A 16,563-nucleotide genomic window follows, 5' to 3' on the forward strand; every position below is an offset into this window, starting at 1 on the left:
ATGTTCGACGCCTTTTTCAATGACAGATGTAGACTTTATCAATGATTTTGAAGGGGTCAGTGAAGGCCGATCGCCTGCTTCATCCGGTCTATGTTTTTTAAGGACGACCTTCCAAATCGCTCCAGCTGGAGATGACTGAGTGGAAGTTGAGGTCGATGGCATTAGCTGAAGATGGAATAAATGTTCCATTTTCTCCATGCGCAGTCTTCTGCCTTTCGGCGTCATCTCGGCGCATCTTGGGCATGTCGAAACGTCATGTCCCTCGCCGAGGCAAAGTATACACTCGATGTGTGGATCCGTTATGGACATAGTGCGGGAACAGTTCGAGCACTTTTAGAAACCCGTCGCCATAGCGAAGGCCGGACAGCCGTCGACGACATTCTGACACGGTTTAGCGGTAACGGAACCGACCAGAAAAATTTAAAGACTTACCGACGGTGGAAAAAAGGGAGACCCCTATGGCGCTTTAAAGTTTTTCCGAGTTTTTTGAACTTTTTGGTGTAGTGAAAATTCACCACACAGGACTCCTATAACCGCGAGGCTAATGGCTTCACGGAAAAAAGAAGACTGAAGGGAGACCCTGTGGCTCGAGGGATCATGGCATGCTGGGCATGCTCAGTAGGCTCAGGATGCCGGTCAAAAGTTTCTAGAAACTTTGACAGAAAGTTTTCCGGGATAGGGCTCCGTCAGTGACGTCACCCATATGTGAGGACTAGCATCCTGCTTGTCCTGGGATAAGTTAAAGTATGCCACAGGTCTCTTAGAATACTAAAATATATAAAAAATCAGCATTAAGTTTTGCTTCTACTATCTGGGCTCAACTTACATAATCTACAAGGAATACAATATTGTTAGCATAACTGAGATAAGAGTATTAACTAGTTAGAAGATGCTATGCAAGAAAAGGAAATTACCCACTGGTGTACAGGTTTGGAGGAGATGATGTATAAAACCTGCTGCACAGCTTCTAAGCCTTGAGCGCTGTGTGTACTTTACTCTGGTGTGGTACTCCACATTGCTCCACAAGATATCTTACTAATAAAGAATTTCTCTTTTCCAGCTGTTGATGTTCAGTGCTTATTCTAGCAGTGGGCCAGTGCCCACAACATTTCAAATCATAATGTAACTATATTCAGCTTAGTCTCAATTCTGCAAAATTCCTGAACCATGTAAATGCTCAATTGCTGTAATTAAACAATTGTGCCAGCTTGGGGAATATATATCATACACACTTCCAAATTTTGCAAATACAGGCCTATATGGTAAGCAAAACATTCATTCTTTACAGTTCTAAGATTTCTGCCTGCATTATATACCTGTAGGGTGAACATTCTGACAGATCCCTTTTGCTGTCCTTTTTCCCACCTCAGCTGAACATGATCTTTGGACATATTGTGATCTACAATGAGCAACACAAGAAAAAAGGTTGGTAGCATTATTTCCATATATCAGTGTTATGATATAACTAATGTGGAATGAGAATCAAAGACTACAAATATGATATGTGTGGCAGGACCCTTAGTCAACCACTGTATGGCCCTAGGTCCCTTACCATCTAGTATCAGCTTAATGAGATATTCCATTCCATTTCAGTCTCTCCAGGGAGGGTGACTGTGAATGGTTATCCCTAGGGCATAGGGTGGAGCTAGAAGTATAGAGAGCATGGTCATTTTGAGTTGGCTCTGGGAGAAGCAAGAGCTGATTTCATTTTTGGGTCAGAGATTTTTGGGAATTGGAATTGCACCTTAAGTGACCCATTGTGTTGAGAAAAATCATTCCTTTGATGACTTATGCTATTGCTTGATTGATCAGCTTTTTGAATCTCAAATCTATTACATTTAGAGCAACGTTAGATTTATAAACTTCAGATAATGGCCACTGATGACCTTAATTTTGAACTCAATATAAGGGTCTTTATTGGCATTTTGTTGCCTTATGCTTTTTACATCAGTATCTCTTTTGTTTTTACAGCTGCGGCGCCTATGACGTCATGTCTGCTGTTGCACAGCTTGACATTTAAGAGACACTGTCTCATCCCTCTGGTTCTCCATTTCTAAACAACTGAGACCTTTCGTCCAAAGCATGAACGGTAGTGTAGCTGCAGATAAATACAAACTTTTATATGCTTTATTATATCTATGAAGATGTTGTTAAATTTTTGGCTTTTATTTACATTTTAGGCAACAGTCTAATTTGTCATGACATTGATATTTTTGGCCCCTGAGGAAGCAGTGGCTACAAAACACCAGCCATGTTGCACTTTTTTAATAAAAATATTAAGGGACCGGGCCATGCTCCGGTCCCTTCTCCTACTTCCGGGCCGGCCCGGCCCGTATGGAACGCTCCTAGGCCACGTAGGCCTAATCCTTCACCTGCCATGGCTCTCCCTCGAGCAGGGAGAACGCTGCCGACCCGACGCGCGGGGGCTCGACCCTTAAAGGGGCCAGCGCGGGAAAATCATAGGAGGGCCTCCGGGTGACGTCACACACTGCAGGGTATTTAAACCCAAAAAAAGAGGTCCAGTAAGTGCTAGACACTTGAGATATCAACAATAAACAATACAGTCTAGCTCAAACGAAAGGGATTGTATGTGGTCAAACTGGGGAAACCTCATATAGTGCCAAAATCAGGCTAGAAACTGCCTATATTGGCTACTTATTTTGAATCTCTAACTCCAACGATGTGGTCGTTAGAATACTTGTATAATCATCGGTGACCCCAGAAAGACAGGATGCCAAGTAAATTGCTTCCCTTGGCTATCTTGACAATTCAGTGTGAGTCCACTCCTCATTCTCCTCGACCTTTCTGCGGCCTTCGATACGGTCAACCACGCAATCCTCCTCGACCGACTAGCTGACATTGGTATTTCAGGCACTGCCCTAGACTGGTTCCGTTCATTTCTCAACAACAGATCATTCAAGGTCAAAATCAACAACAAAGAATCACAGGCAATCAGCTCAAACTTGGGAGTCCCGCAAGGTTCATCACTCTCCCCAACCCTCTTCAACATTTATCTTCTACCTCTCTGCTTCCTCCTATCTAAGCTGAAAATCAAACATCTTGTTTACGCGGATGACGTACAAATCCTCATCCCTATTAGGAAGTCACTTCAAAAATCTTTAATCTTCTGGGAATATTGCTTTCAAGAAATTAGCTCGCTCCTCACCAAACTCAATTTAGTCATCAACAAGGACAAAACAGAATACCTCATCATCTCCCAGGATGACAACTTCATCCCCAGAGAGATCTCCTCCATTATAATTGATCAACCACAAAAAGACATCATCTCTACTCCCAATCTACTTACAACCATTCTAGACAACCTCAAAAATACATCCCACGTAAGAGACTTAGGCGTGCTTCTGGACAATCAGCTGAACCTCAAAAGATTTGTAAATAACACAACTAAAGAATGCTTTTTCAAATTACAAGTTCTGAAAAAACTAAAACCCTTACTACACGCACACGATTTCCGCCTCATCCTGCAATCAATCATTCTTACAAAAATTGACTACTGTAACGCGTTGCTACTCGGTCTATCAGCTACCACCATTAAGCCTCTTCAGATGTTACAGAACTCTGCAGCTAGGGTCTTGACCAACTCTAATAAGAGAGACCACATCTCGCCCATCCTCTACAATCTCCACTGGCTTCCGATTAAATACAGAATCCTCTACAAAGTCCTGACTCTCATACACAAATCCTTAAACAATTTAGCTCCAATCGATCTTACCCATCAGCTACATACCATTAAATCAACAAGACCAATCAGAAAAGCCTACCAAGGCACCCTGGTCATCCCCCAAGCCAAAACTCTGCTAAGGAATAGGGCTTTTTCCAGCGCAAGTCCTTCTCTTTGGAACTCGCTTCCACCAGACCTCAGACAACACCCCTGCCACCTGTCATTCAAGAAAAAACTGAAAACTTGGCTTTTCAGCCAAGCATTTCCCTGATTACTCACAAGCTACTTTCAACTTGCAATTATGTTCTGTTTCGCTCTAATTGTATAACTCCACCCCCCTTAAAGCTTTAATCTTCCCTTCACTTTAAACTCCACCCCCCTCCCTCCCCATTAAACCCACCATCTTCTAGACCCCTTGTTTATCCCTCTCCTCCCTCCACCCCCGTGTCCTCCCTTTGCTTATCCTCCCTGCATCCAAGCACAATTTCATTCGATACATCCATATGTAAGTTAATTATTATAAGGTTTTTTCACCAGCATCTTGCAAGGCATCTGTATAAAAGGAATATTATTCTAATACCATGTTACTTATTATTCTTATATGTTTTCTCTTATATTTATTTGTTACTTAAAAGTTCTTCGTTATCTGTAATGCTACCAAGCAAGTTTTAATTGTTCTCTGTAAACCGATTTGATTTGCATACAATGTAAGAAGATCGGTATATAAAAAACCAAAAATAAATAAATAAATAAACTATTGTGGGAGCTGATGATGGTATACTAGAAACAAGCAGAATGTTATACCAATCACAACTCACTGTTATGACGCCAAGTTGCTCCTTGCGCTTAGCGCAAGGAGCAGATCGTAAATAATACAGATCACAATCGCGCAAAAAAGAAGCAGCACTCTGACCGTAGAAAGCCAGCCTTTCGCCATCAGCGCACGTACAGCACTCGAAAGAAGGAGCATATTTGCCCATTATGTATCGAGTGTGTTATTACAGCCGAGATACTTAAGTATATTCCATGCTTCAGAGTGATTCCCTGAGGAAGATATATAATTCGAAACATTGCAGTGTCGGGACTATGACACTTACCGCATGAAGTTTCATATACAGCAACTTGGCGTCATAACAGTGAGTTGTGATTGGTATAACATTCTGCTTGTTTCTAGTATACCATCATCAGCTCCCACAATAGTGGACTCACACTGAATTGTCAAGATAGCCAAGGGAAGCAATTTACTTGGCATTCTGTCTTTCTGGTGTCACCGATGATTATACAAGTATTCTAACAACCACATCGTTGGAGTTAGAGATTCAAAATAAGTAGCCAATATAGGCAGTTTCTAGCCTGATTTTGGCACTATATGAGGTTTCCCCAGTTTGACCACATACAATCCCTTTCATTTGAGCTAGACTGTATTGTTTATTGTGGGTATTTAAACCCTGCAGCTTCATCAGCCTTTGCCTTGCAACGAGGTTCCTCAGGTTTCCTGACTTGCTAGTTGCTGCGAATACTTTGGATTACTTCTGTCTCCGACCCGGCTTGCTTCCTGACTTCCCTTCTGCTTCCATCCCTTGGCTTTGGTATCAACGTCTGACTTCTGGCTTCCAACCCGGCTCTTTACACGACTCCGTCTTCTGCTTCGTCTCTGGCTTTGGCTTGGTTCTCTGACTCCTGGCTTCTGACCTGGCTTTGCTCCTGGACTCCGACTTCGGCTTCTTCCTCACCTCAGGTTTCCCGTACTTGCTGGCCCAGAAGGATTCTCCTAAGTCCCAGCGGCTCGGGCTCTCAAGGGCTCCTCCCGGGGGAGCCGCGGGCTTCCGAGGGTGAAGACTCTTCAGCTACCTGGGTCCAGCCCTCCTCCATCTCTTCAGCCGCTGCCTGGGTCCTTGGTCGCATAGGACTCCACCTAAGTCCAAGAGGTCCGGGTCCCTACGGGCTCCTCCTGGGGGGACCTTGGACTTCCAGTGGTGAAGCCTCTTCTGAGACTCTCCGAGCCGCCTCCCGGCTGGGACGCTTGCTGTGGTCTTCCATAGCATACCTTCCATTGTCCCAACCGGTCCAAGGGTCCACGACCACAACAAAAAACCTGATTCATTGACTGTTCTGGGACATTTTTAGATGCATTTAAAAACTAACTAAAATATAATTTCAACAAGGTGAATGACTGAATTAACTGGGTGATCTGTTTTTCAAGTTATCAGACACACCGACTGGCTTGCTAACATCTTGTTAATTTATTTTTTTGAGTCTTTAGGACTGCTTTTGGTTTTATTATTTATGTCTTTCATTTCATTTTCATTTATTAAAATTAATGTATCGCTTAACACAAGCGACGTACAAAAGAAATAAAACATTCATAATAAAAACACATATATAACATAAAAATGACATAATGAGATGTCGAGCAACCACATTACATGAGAGGGTCAATCCCCTTGATATCTGTTGGATTTGCACTCTACATTTAGCCATCACAATACTCAAGATGTAGACAATTTACAGAAGGGTCACTTTGCATGTTGGCAATGCAATGTTTCCCTGAGATCTTCTAATGATGATACTCTAATTGTTCCGAATCAGCATCCTTTTAAATTGGCTCATTTACCACTTGTGTTTCAGTGGGAGTCATTTATGCAGTTTCGTACCCTTGTGGTCTGATTTACATTGATAAAACCACATAGATGATTAAAATATGTATTCAAGAACATCTTAGCTGTATTAGGAGAAAGAAATTAGAGACACCACTAGTCTCTCGTTGGACAGAAAAGGCACATGTGATAGATGACCTTACTTTTGCTATTTTAGCCCATCCAACATGATTTAATTTATTTATTTATTTAAAAATACTTATATTCCGCTGCCTCCAGAGATCAGTTTGGCATGTAAAATAAAACATTCATAAAATAATACAATCTAAACACATACATTCTACACAGATGGGGTCAAGGAGGTATATTCCCTACATTTTTGTTACAAAAATAACAATATTTTAGCTATAAATGGAATATATTTTCTCCTCAATTGATATCATAACTAATTCCAGCCAGGCAGTCAACTGTTCAGGGAAGCAGAAAGGTATTTAACATGGCTAGCCCTTGCCACAGCTGCTCAATCGCAGATGCCAGCAGCCCTGATTGAGCATGGATTTGACAATTCAGAGAAAGAGAGAGAGGGACAGAGCTGGAGAGTAGGTAGAGAAAGAGAGAGAGAAGGGCAGTGCTCAGGTTCAATACAGAGAGAGGGAAGGGAAGAGCTGACAAAAGGAGACGGAGCTCAATTTGCATACCAGTGATGCAGGCATGGCATCTTTCCTTTTCCATTATAGATTGCTTACCTAAGCATAAATGTCTGGAGCGGGTCATATCAATTTTCTCTTTTTAAAAACTATATAAAATAAAGACTTTTAAATTCCTAAAACAGATAGTATAGCATCCAATGAAAATCAGTTTTCAGTTTTGCATAGTAAATAGGTCAGAATTACTCATTAGGCATTGGGTAGGTTCTACCTTAATTTAAAAAAAAAACTGAATGTTTACATCAAGGTGCCCAAGGCCTCCTCTCTCTTTTCTTTCAAAAGAAAAGGGAACCTCAGAGAATGAAGATAAGGGGAGAAAGCTATTTTAGACCTAATCCTTAGTAGAACACTTGATTTGGTGAACAAGGTAAAGGTGTTAGGGCCACTTGGCAACAGTAATCATAACCTGATCAAATTTGACTTGATAACTGGAGGGAGGAGACTAAGGAAATCTACTTCAATAGCATTTCACTTTCAAAAGGGAGATTATAATAAAATGAGAAAAATGGTTAGGAAAAAACTGAAAGGAGCGACTGCAAAGTTCGAGTTTACATCAGGACGATGTTGTTTAAAAATACCATCTTGGAAGCCCAGATCAGAAGTATTCCATGCATTAAAAAAGGTGGAAAGAAGGCCAAACAGCTGTCTGCATGGTAAAGGAGAGGTAACAGAGACTATTCTAGCCAAAAACAAAATTTGCAAAAAAATGGATCTGAATGAAGAAAACAGGAAAAAGCATAAGCTCTGGCAAGATAGATGCAAAGCATTGATGAAGAAGGCAAAGACAGAATTTGAAAAGAAGTTTCCTGTGGAAACAAAAATGCAAAATACAAAGTTTTTCAGGTACATTTGAAGCAAAAAGCCTGTGAGGGAGTTAACTGGATCATTAGATGATTGAGAGGTAAAAGGGCACTAAGGGAGAACATGGCCATTGGAAGAGAATAAATTAATTCTTTGCTTCAGTCTTTCCTGAGGAAAGTATAAGGCAGATAGCCATGCCAGAAGTAATATTTGTTTCATTTCCTCATTCAGAGGAAATGACACAAATCTCAGTGAACCCAGAAGATGTATTAGGGCAAATTGACAAACTAAAGAGTAGCAAATCATCTGGATCTGATCGTATACATCCCAGAGTGCTGAAAGAACCAAAAATGAAATTGCAGACCTACTGTTTGTAATCTGCAAAGTATCATTAAAATCAGCTAAGGTACCTGAAGTGTTATGGTTTAGCAGTGTTTGGGTGGATTCTTGGGTACTGTGGCAGATGGCCACACCCATGGGGAGGGGCCCCGTGGGGAGCCACAGTATTGGGCTAGACTCGGGACGCACAAACACAGATTTTAGCTCTTTTATTATACAGCTTGATGTGTACCACCAGAGGTGACAGTAGTGAGGTGATCCAGAGGTAACAGTCCCGGGACCCTCAGCAGAGGGAACCCGGTGTAGGTTTCCCAGGTACCTCATAAGAGATTCTTAAGGAAAGTAAAAAGTCATGGGATAGGAGGAAATGTTCTATTGTGGACTGAAAGCTGGTTAAAACATATAAAACAAAAAGTAGAGATGAATTTTCAGTTTTCTCAATGAAGAAACGTGAAAAGTGGAGTGCCCCGGGAATCTGTACTAGGACTGCTACTTTTTAATATATAAGTGAGCTAAGATGGGAACAACAAGTGAGATGATCAGATTTTCTGATGTTACAAAATTATTCAAAGTTGTTAAATCACAAGAGGATTGTGAGAAATTTCAAGAGGACCTTGCAAGACTGGGAGACTGGGCAACCAAATGGCAGATGGCATTTAATGTGAACAAATGCAAAGTAATGCACGTAGGGAAGAGCAAGCTAAATTACAGCAAGAGAATTCAAGGTTCCAAATTGGAAGTCACCATCCAGGAAAAGAATCTAAGCATCATTGTGCATAATATGCTGAAATCCTCTGCTCACTGTATGGTGGCAGCCAAGAAAGCAAATAGAATACTAGGAATTATTAGAAAAGGAATGGATAATAAAACAGAGAATATTAGAATGCTTCAGTATCGCTCCCTAGTGTAATTGCGCCTTAAGTGTTGTGTGCTGGTTTGGTCACCGCATCTCAAAAAACATATAGTGGAATTAGGAAAGGTACAGAGAAGGGTGACCAAAATGATTAAGGGGATGGAACGAAAGGAAAGGCTAAAGAGGTTAAGGCTCTTCAGCTTGAAGAGGAGATGGCTGAGGGAATATATAATAGAGATCTATAAAATAATGAGTGGAGTAGAACTAAGGGACATTCAATGAAGTCACTAAGAACATAAGAACATAAGAAAATGCCATACTGGGTCAGGCCAAGGGTCCATCAAGCCCAGCATCCTGTTTCCAACAGTGGCCAATCCAGGCCATAAGAACCTGGCAAGTACCCAAAAACTAAGTCCATTCCATGTAACCATTGCTAATGGCAGTGGCTGTTCTCTAAGTGAACTTAATAGCAGGTAATGGACTTCTCCTCCAAGAACTTATCCAATCCTTTTTTAAACATAGCTATACTAACTACACGAACCACATTCTCTGGCAACAAATTCCAGAGTTTAATTGTGCGTTGAGTAAAAAAGAACTTTCTCCGATTAGTTTTAAATGTGCCCCATGCTAACTTCATGGAGTGCCCCCTAGTCTTTCTACTATCCGAAAGAGTAAATAACCGATTCACATCTACCCATTCTAGACCTCTCATGATTTTAAACACCTCTATCATATCCCCCCTCAGTCGTCTCTTCTCCAAGCTGAAAAGTCCTAACCTCTTTAGTCTTTCCTCATAGGGGAGTTGTTCCATTCCCCTTATCATTTTGGTAGCCCTTCTCTGTACCTTCTCCATCGCAATTATTTTTTTATTTATTTTATTTTATTTAACATTTTTCTATACCGACATTCGCACGAGACATCACATGGGTTTCCAGATAACAGCAAATTCAGCCAACAGGGCTTTACATTGAAACTGATATTATAACTGGGGGGAGGGAAGGGAAGGGGCAGGGCAGTAACTTGAAATTAAATAGGCTGGGAAAGGTGAGGGAAAGGGGGGTTAATTTACAAAAGGCAGGAGTTATGTACAATCTATATGCATTCTGTTATATACATTCAATATACATGGTGAGGGAGAGGTGGGGGGGCTGGGACAGGGAGGGAAGGGAGGAGGGGGGGAGGCGGGGGTGGGGGGGGTGGAGTGGGGGGAGAGAGACTGGAAGTGAGTAAGGGTGGGAGGGGGTGAGGGGGGGAAGGGGAACTGGAATGGCAGATTAAGAGTATGCAGCGACCAGAATTGTACACAGTATTCAAGGTGCGGTCTCACCATGGAGCGATACAGAGGCATTATGACATTTTCCGTTTTATTCATCATTCCTTTTCTAATAATTCCCAACATTCTGTTTGCTTTTTTGACTGCCGCAGCACACTGCACCGACGGTTTCAATGTGTTATCCACTATGACACCTAGATCTCTTTCTTGGGTTGTAGCACCTAATATGGAACCCAACATTGTGTAATTATAGCATGGGTTATTTTTCCCTATATGCATCACCTTGCACTTATCCACATTAAATTTCATCTGCCATTTGGATGCCCAATTTTCCAGTCTCACAATGTCTTCCTGCAATTTATCACAATCTGCTTGTGATTTAACTACTCTGAACAATTTTGTGTCATCTGCAAATTTGATTATCTCACTCGTCGTATTTCTTTCCAGATCATTTATAAATATATTGAAAAGTAAGGGTCCCAATACAGATCCCTGAGGCACTCCACTGTCCACTCCCTTCCACTGAGAAAATTGCCTATTCAATCCTACTCTCTGTTTCCTGTCTTTTAGCCAGTTTGCAATCCACGAAAGGACATCGCCACCTATCCCATGACTTTTTACTTTTCCTAGAAGCCTCTCATGAGGAACTTTGTCAAACGCCTTCTGAAAATCCAAGTATACTATATCTACTGGTTCACCTTTATCCACATGTTTATTAACTCCTTCAAAAAAGTGAAGCAGATTTGTGAGGCAAGACTTGCCCTGGGTAAAGCCATGCTGACTTTGTTCCATTAAACCATGTCTTTCTATATGTTCTGTGATTTTGATGTTTAGAACACTTTCCACTATTTTTCCTGGCACTGAAGTCAGGCTAACCGGTCTGTAGTTTCCCGGATCGCCCCTGGAGCCCTTTTTAAATATTGGGGTTACATTTGCTATCCTCCAGTCTTCAGGTACAATGGATGATTTTAATGATAAGTTACAAATTTTTACTAATAGGTACATTTTAAGACAAATAGGAGAAAATATTTTTTTACTCAATATATAATTAAACTTTGGAATTCATTGCTGGAGGATGCCATGAAAGCGGTTAGTGTAGCTGGGTTTAAAAAAGGTTTGGACAAGTTCCTGAAGAAAAGTCCATAAACCATTATTAAGGTAGATTTGGGGATCTCCACTTCTTATCCCTGGGATAAGCAGCATGGAATCTATTGACCTTTTGGGATCCTGCCAGGTACTTGTGTCCTGAACTGGCTACTTTTGGAAACAGGATACTGGACTTGATGGACCTTTTGGTCTGACCCATTATGGCAAGTCTTATGTTCATATCATTAATTCATCCTGCTTTCTACGGAAAACACTGTTTATGGTAAGCAAACTTATTTTTTCCATCAATAAGCAGGCTGATTTAGCCATGACATGTGGGGACTCCCAAGATGAGGGATGCCACAGAGCATTTACTGAATAAGCAACCCAGACCTCCCCGTGAGGTCTGAGAAAACAAACTATGTAAAACTGCTTGTCTAAATTTACTATCAGTCCTTCAGAGATGGACCAGACAGTAATGAGATGTAAAGATGTGAACTGATGACCAAGCTGTAGCTTTGCAGATGTCTTCAAGAGTTACCTCTTGCAGATAAGCAACAGAAGAGGCTCTAACTTGATGAGCTTTGACAGAGTTTGTAATTTTTAGGCCTGCAACTGTATAGAAAGTGCAGAATGCAATCTGCTAACCAATTAGACAAAATACATTTGGTGACTGCTTTGAGAAGCCTGATAGGATTGTAAGATATGAAGAGCTGTGAAACTTGGTGATACAGCTGAGTTATTTTCTTGTAATAGGCTCTTGCAATCCAAAGTATGAAGGATTTTCTCCCCTTCGTGCGCATGTGGTTTCAGAAAGAAGGTAGCCAATAGGATGGATTGATATGGAAAATTGAAACAACTTTTGTGAGAAATTTTAGGTGAGTGTGGAGTACCACCCTATTATGGAAGAGCTGCATATATGGTGATAGTGAACCAGTGCCTAAAATTCACTGACTCTTCTAGCTGATGTTACTGCCACAAGGAAAACTATTTTCAGTGTCAAGAATTTAAGAGAAACTGATTCTAATGGTTCAAAGGGTGGCTTCATTAATTGAGAGAGGACAACATTCAGGTCTTATGGTACCAGAGGTTTTTGCACCAGAGGTTTAACCTGCCATAAGGTTTTCATAAATCTCAATACCAACAAATGAGTCGAGATAAGTTTATTATCAACTACATCATGGTAAACTTCTATTATGTTGAGATGTACCCTTATAAAAGATGTAGTGAGGCCTTTTTTGGAAAAGAAGAGTAAGGTTAGTAATTTCTTGGGCTGAAGTAAAATGGATCCAAGGAATTTTTGCCGATACCATAAGAAAAATATTTTCTATTTAAAGCCATAGGCTTTCCTAGTTGATGGTTTCCTGGCTGAAACTATGATGTCGGTATATAAACAATTATAAATAAACAAATGTCTTCAATCTCTCTGGGCAAAGATAGATCAGATATTACTGAGGGTTCAACATCCAATCCATCAGGTTTAGGAATGGAATGTTTGGATGGAATAGAGTTCCTTCCATCCCCAAATGAATCAGTGGACTGCTGGAAAGTTGTATAAGATATACAAACCACATCTGTCTAGGCCATGCTGGAGCTATGAAGGTTAGCCGAGCTCAATTCTATAGCACTTTCTGTACTGCTCTGGCAATCAGCAGTATCAGTAGAAAAGCGTACATGAGACCCATGTTCCAGTTGAGCAGGAAAGAGTCCTGACCTAACTTGAGTTTGCTGGACTGAATGGAGCAGAATTTTTTCAGCTTCCTATTCTGTTCCAATGCGAATAGGTTGACCACTGGTAGACCCCAAAAGTTGAATAGAGTGTCAGCTATAGATTACTGTACGGACCACTTGTGGGGGTGGAAAACTCTGTTGAGATGATCTGCTAGCATGTTGAAGATTCCTGCAAGATAAGTGGCTTGTAGGAAAGCTTGATTCCTGCTTGGCCATTGCCAGATCTTTAATGCTTCCTAACAGAGAGTCCATGACACTGTGTTTCCCTGTTTGTTAACATAAAACATGGCAACCTGATTGTCTATTTGGATTAAAATGTTCTTTCCTTGGAAAAGATGCGTGAAAGTCGACAGCGCATATCTGATTGCTCTTAGTTGCAGCAGATTGATTTGAAAGTGACTTTCTTTGAGGGATCAAGTCCCTTGAGTTTGAAAAGTTCTGGTGTGGGTGCCCCATTCCTTTATGGAGGCTTCCATCGGTAGCTGATAGGGGAACATGCAAAGCAGAGCTCCAAATTGAACCATCCAGCAGTTCACCCACCAATGTAATTCCCATTTCATTTTTCTGGAGAGTTGTATTCTGGTTTTCAGTGTTTGAATCAGTTGGTCCCATTGACATCACAGACCCCACTTCAGGTGATGGATATGGATTATAGGGACTAATGAACTACATATAAAAGCGGAACATAAATCAAATAAATAAATAAATGGCTGCTGCCATATAACCCAAGACAACTTGCAGGTGGGTCCTCTTGTGCCGGACCCACCTGCAAGCCGGGACCCGATCTAGCCGGCAGGCCCCTACCCTGCCTCCAGCCCAGCCTCGCCGACTACGTGAGGCTCTCCCCTCCCTGAGCTCCTGCCCCGACCAGCCCGGTAAGAGCTGCGCTGACGCTGACGTCAGCGCCTGGGAGGGGGGACAGGAAACAAGAAAAAAAAAGCTAAGGAAGCCCTTTAAAGCAAGGCTACTCCCCGCGGTGCCGCACGCCGAAGGAGCGTGATAAAGGGGCCTGCCCTCAGTGCACTCTCGTCGCCCATCTCCAACCCACCGACTAATTCCTCTCAATCTGACCAGACGCCAACCCGACTCAACATAACGCACCCTGAGCTCCATGCTCAGTCCAGGAGGGTGAAGCTTGCTTAAATCCCGTAATCTGCTCGCCCATCCACTCGCCTACATAAGGACCTGAAGACCAGGAGGCCCACTCAACCTCCTCACGCAGCATACGGACTCTGACCCAACTCACATCCTCCTCATACAGCAAACAGACTCTCACTCAATTCTCAACCGCCTCACTCAGCAGACGGAACCTCACTAAACTCACACCCTTCACCCAGCTCTACAGGACTCTCACTCGAACTCCACCCATGCCCCAACTCTCTACAGGACTCTCACTCGAACTCCAGCCACGCCCCAACTCTTCAACAAAGGGACGCTCACTCAAAGCTCACCCAGCCCCTCACCACAAGAGAAACATGACACAAGGCTACCCAATCCATGTCCTACAACACAGCGCGCTTACCAAAGAAAAGTCAGCCAAGCTTCTCAGGTCCCGTGCTACCAGATCTCTCATACCAATCATGATCTCCCCCTTTACTCAACTTCTGGGTCTTAAGAACATAAGAAAATGCCATACTGGGTCAGACCAAGGGTCCATCAAGCCCAGCATCCTGTTTCCAACAGTGGCCAATCCAGGCCATAAGAACCTGGCAAGTACCCAAAAAATAAGTCTATTCCATGTTACCGTTGCTAATAGCAGTGGCTATTCTCTAACTGTACTTAATAGCAGGTAATGGACTTCTCCTCCAAGAACTTATCCAATCCTTTTTTAAACACAGCTATACTAACTGCACTAACCACATCCTCTGGCAACAAATTCCAGAGTTTAATTGTGTGTTGAGTAAAAAAGAACTTTCTCCGATTAGTTTTAAATATTCCACATGCTAACTTCATGGAGGGCCTCTAATCTTTCTATTATCCGAAAGAGTAAATAACCGATTCACATCAACCCGTTCTAGACCTCTCATGATTTTAAACATCTCTATCATATTCCCCCTCAGCCGTCTCTTCTCCAAGCTGAAAAGTCCTAACCTCTTTAGTCTTTCCTCATAGGAGAGCTGTTCCATTCCCCTTATCATTTTGGTAGCCCTTCTCTGTACCTTCTCCATCGCAATTATATCTTTTTTGAGATGCGGCGACCAGAATTGTACACAGTATTCAAGGTGCGGTCTCACCATGGAGCGATACAGAGGCATTATGACATTTTCCGTTTATTCACCATTCCCTTTCTAATAATTCCCAGCATTCTGTTTGCTTTTTTGACTGCCGCAGCACACTGAACCGCCGATTTCAATGTGTTATCCACTATGACGCCTAGATCTCTTTCTTGGGTTGTAGCACCTAATATGGAACCCAACATTGTGTAATTATAGCATGGGTTATTTTTCCCTATATGCATCACCTTGCACTTATCCACATTAAATTTCATCTGCCATTTGGATGCCCAATTTTCCAGTCTCACAAGGTCTTCCTGCAATTTATCACAATCTGCTTGTGATTTAACTACTCTGAACAATTTTGTGTCATCTGCAAATTTGATTATCTCACTCGTCGTATTTCTTTCCAGATCATTTATAAATATATTGAAAAGTAAGGGTTCCAATACAGATCCCTGAGGCACTCCACTGTCCACTCCCTTCCACTGAGAAAATTGTCCATTTAATCCTACTCTCTGTTTCCCGTCTTTTAGCCAGTTTGCAATCCACGAAAGAACATCGCCACCTATCCCATGACTTTTTACTTTTCCTAGAAGCCTCTCATGAGGAACTTTGTCAAACGCCTTCTGAAAATCCAAGTATACTACATCTACCGGTTCACCTTTATCAACATGTTTATTAACTCCTTCAAAAAAGTAAAGCAGATTTGTGAGGCAAGACTTGCCTTGGGTAAAGCCATGCTGACTTTGTTCCATTAAACCATGTCTTTCTATATGTTCTGTGATTTTGATGTTTAGAACACTTTCCACTATTTTCCAGGCACTGAAGACAGGCTAACCGGTCTGTAGTTTCCCGGATTGCGCCTGGAGCCCTTTTTAAATATTGGGGTTACATTTGCTATCCTCCAGTCTTCAGGTACAATGGATGATTTTAATGGTAGGTTACAAATTTTTACTAATAGGTCTGAAATTTCATTTTTTAGTTCCTTCAGAACTCTGGGGTGTATACCATCCGGTCCAGGTGATTTACTACTCTTCAGTTTGTCAATCAGGCCTACCACATCTTCTAGGTTCACTGTGATTTGATTCAGTCCATCTGAATCATTACCCATGAAAACCTTCTCCATTACGGGTACCTCCCCAACAACCTCTTCAGTAAACACCGAAGCAAAGAAATAATTTAATCTTTCCGCGATGGCCTTATCTTCTCTAAGTGTCCAACTGACTCCCTCACAGGCTTTCTGCTTCGGATATATTTTAAAAAGTTTTTACTGTGAGT

At 41.8% G+C, this 16,563-nt stretch overlaps 1 protein-coding gene across 3 annotated transcripts in view; it reads right to left on the minus strand.

Moving 5' to 3' along the window:
- Nucleotides 1-16,563, minus strand: part of LOC115099247 — a 503,007-nt gene that overhangs the window by 407,933 nt on the left and 78,511 nt on the right. For all 3 annotated transcript variants that reach the window (XM_029616734.1, XM_029616743.1, XM_029616753.1), the window contains one exon: nt 1,317-1,399. In XM_029616734.1, coding sequence (XP_029472594.1) covers nt 1,317-1,399 — 83 coding nt within the window. The remainder of the gene's footprint in view (nt 1-1,316; nt 1,400-16,563) is intronic.

Source organism: Rhinatrema bivittatum, chromosome 1, assembly GCF_901001135.1.
Source record: "Rhinatrema bivittatum chromosome 1, aRhiBiv1.1, whole genome shotgun sequence".
Lineage (NCBI taxonomy): Eukaryota > Metazoa > Chordata > Amphibia > Gymnophiona > Rhinatrematidae > Rhinatrema > Rhinatrema bivittatum.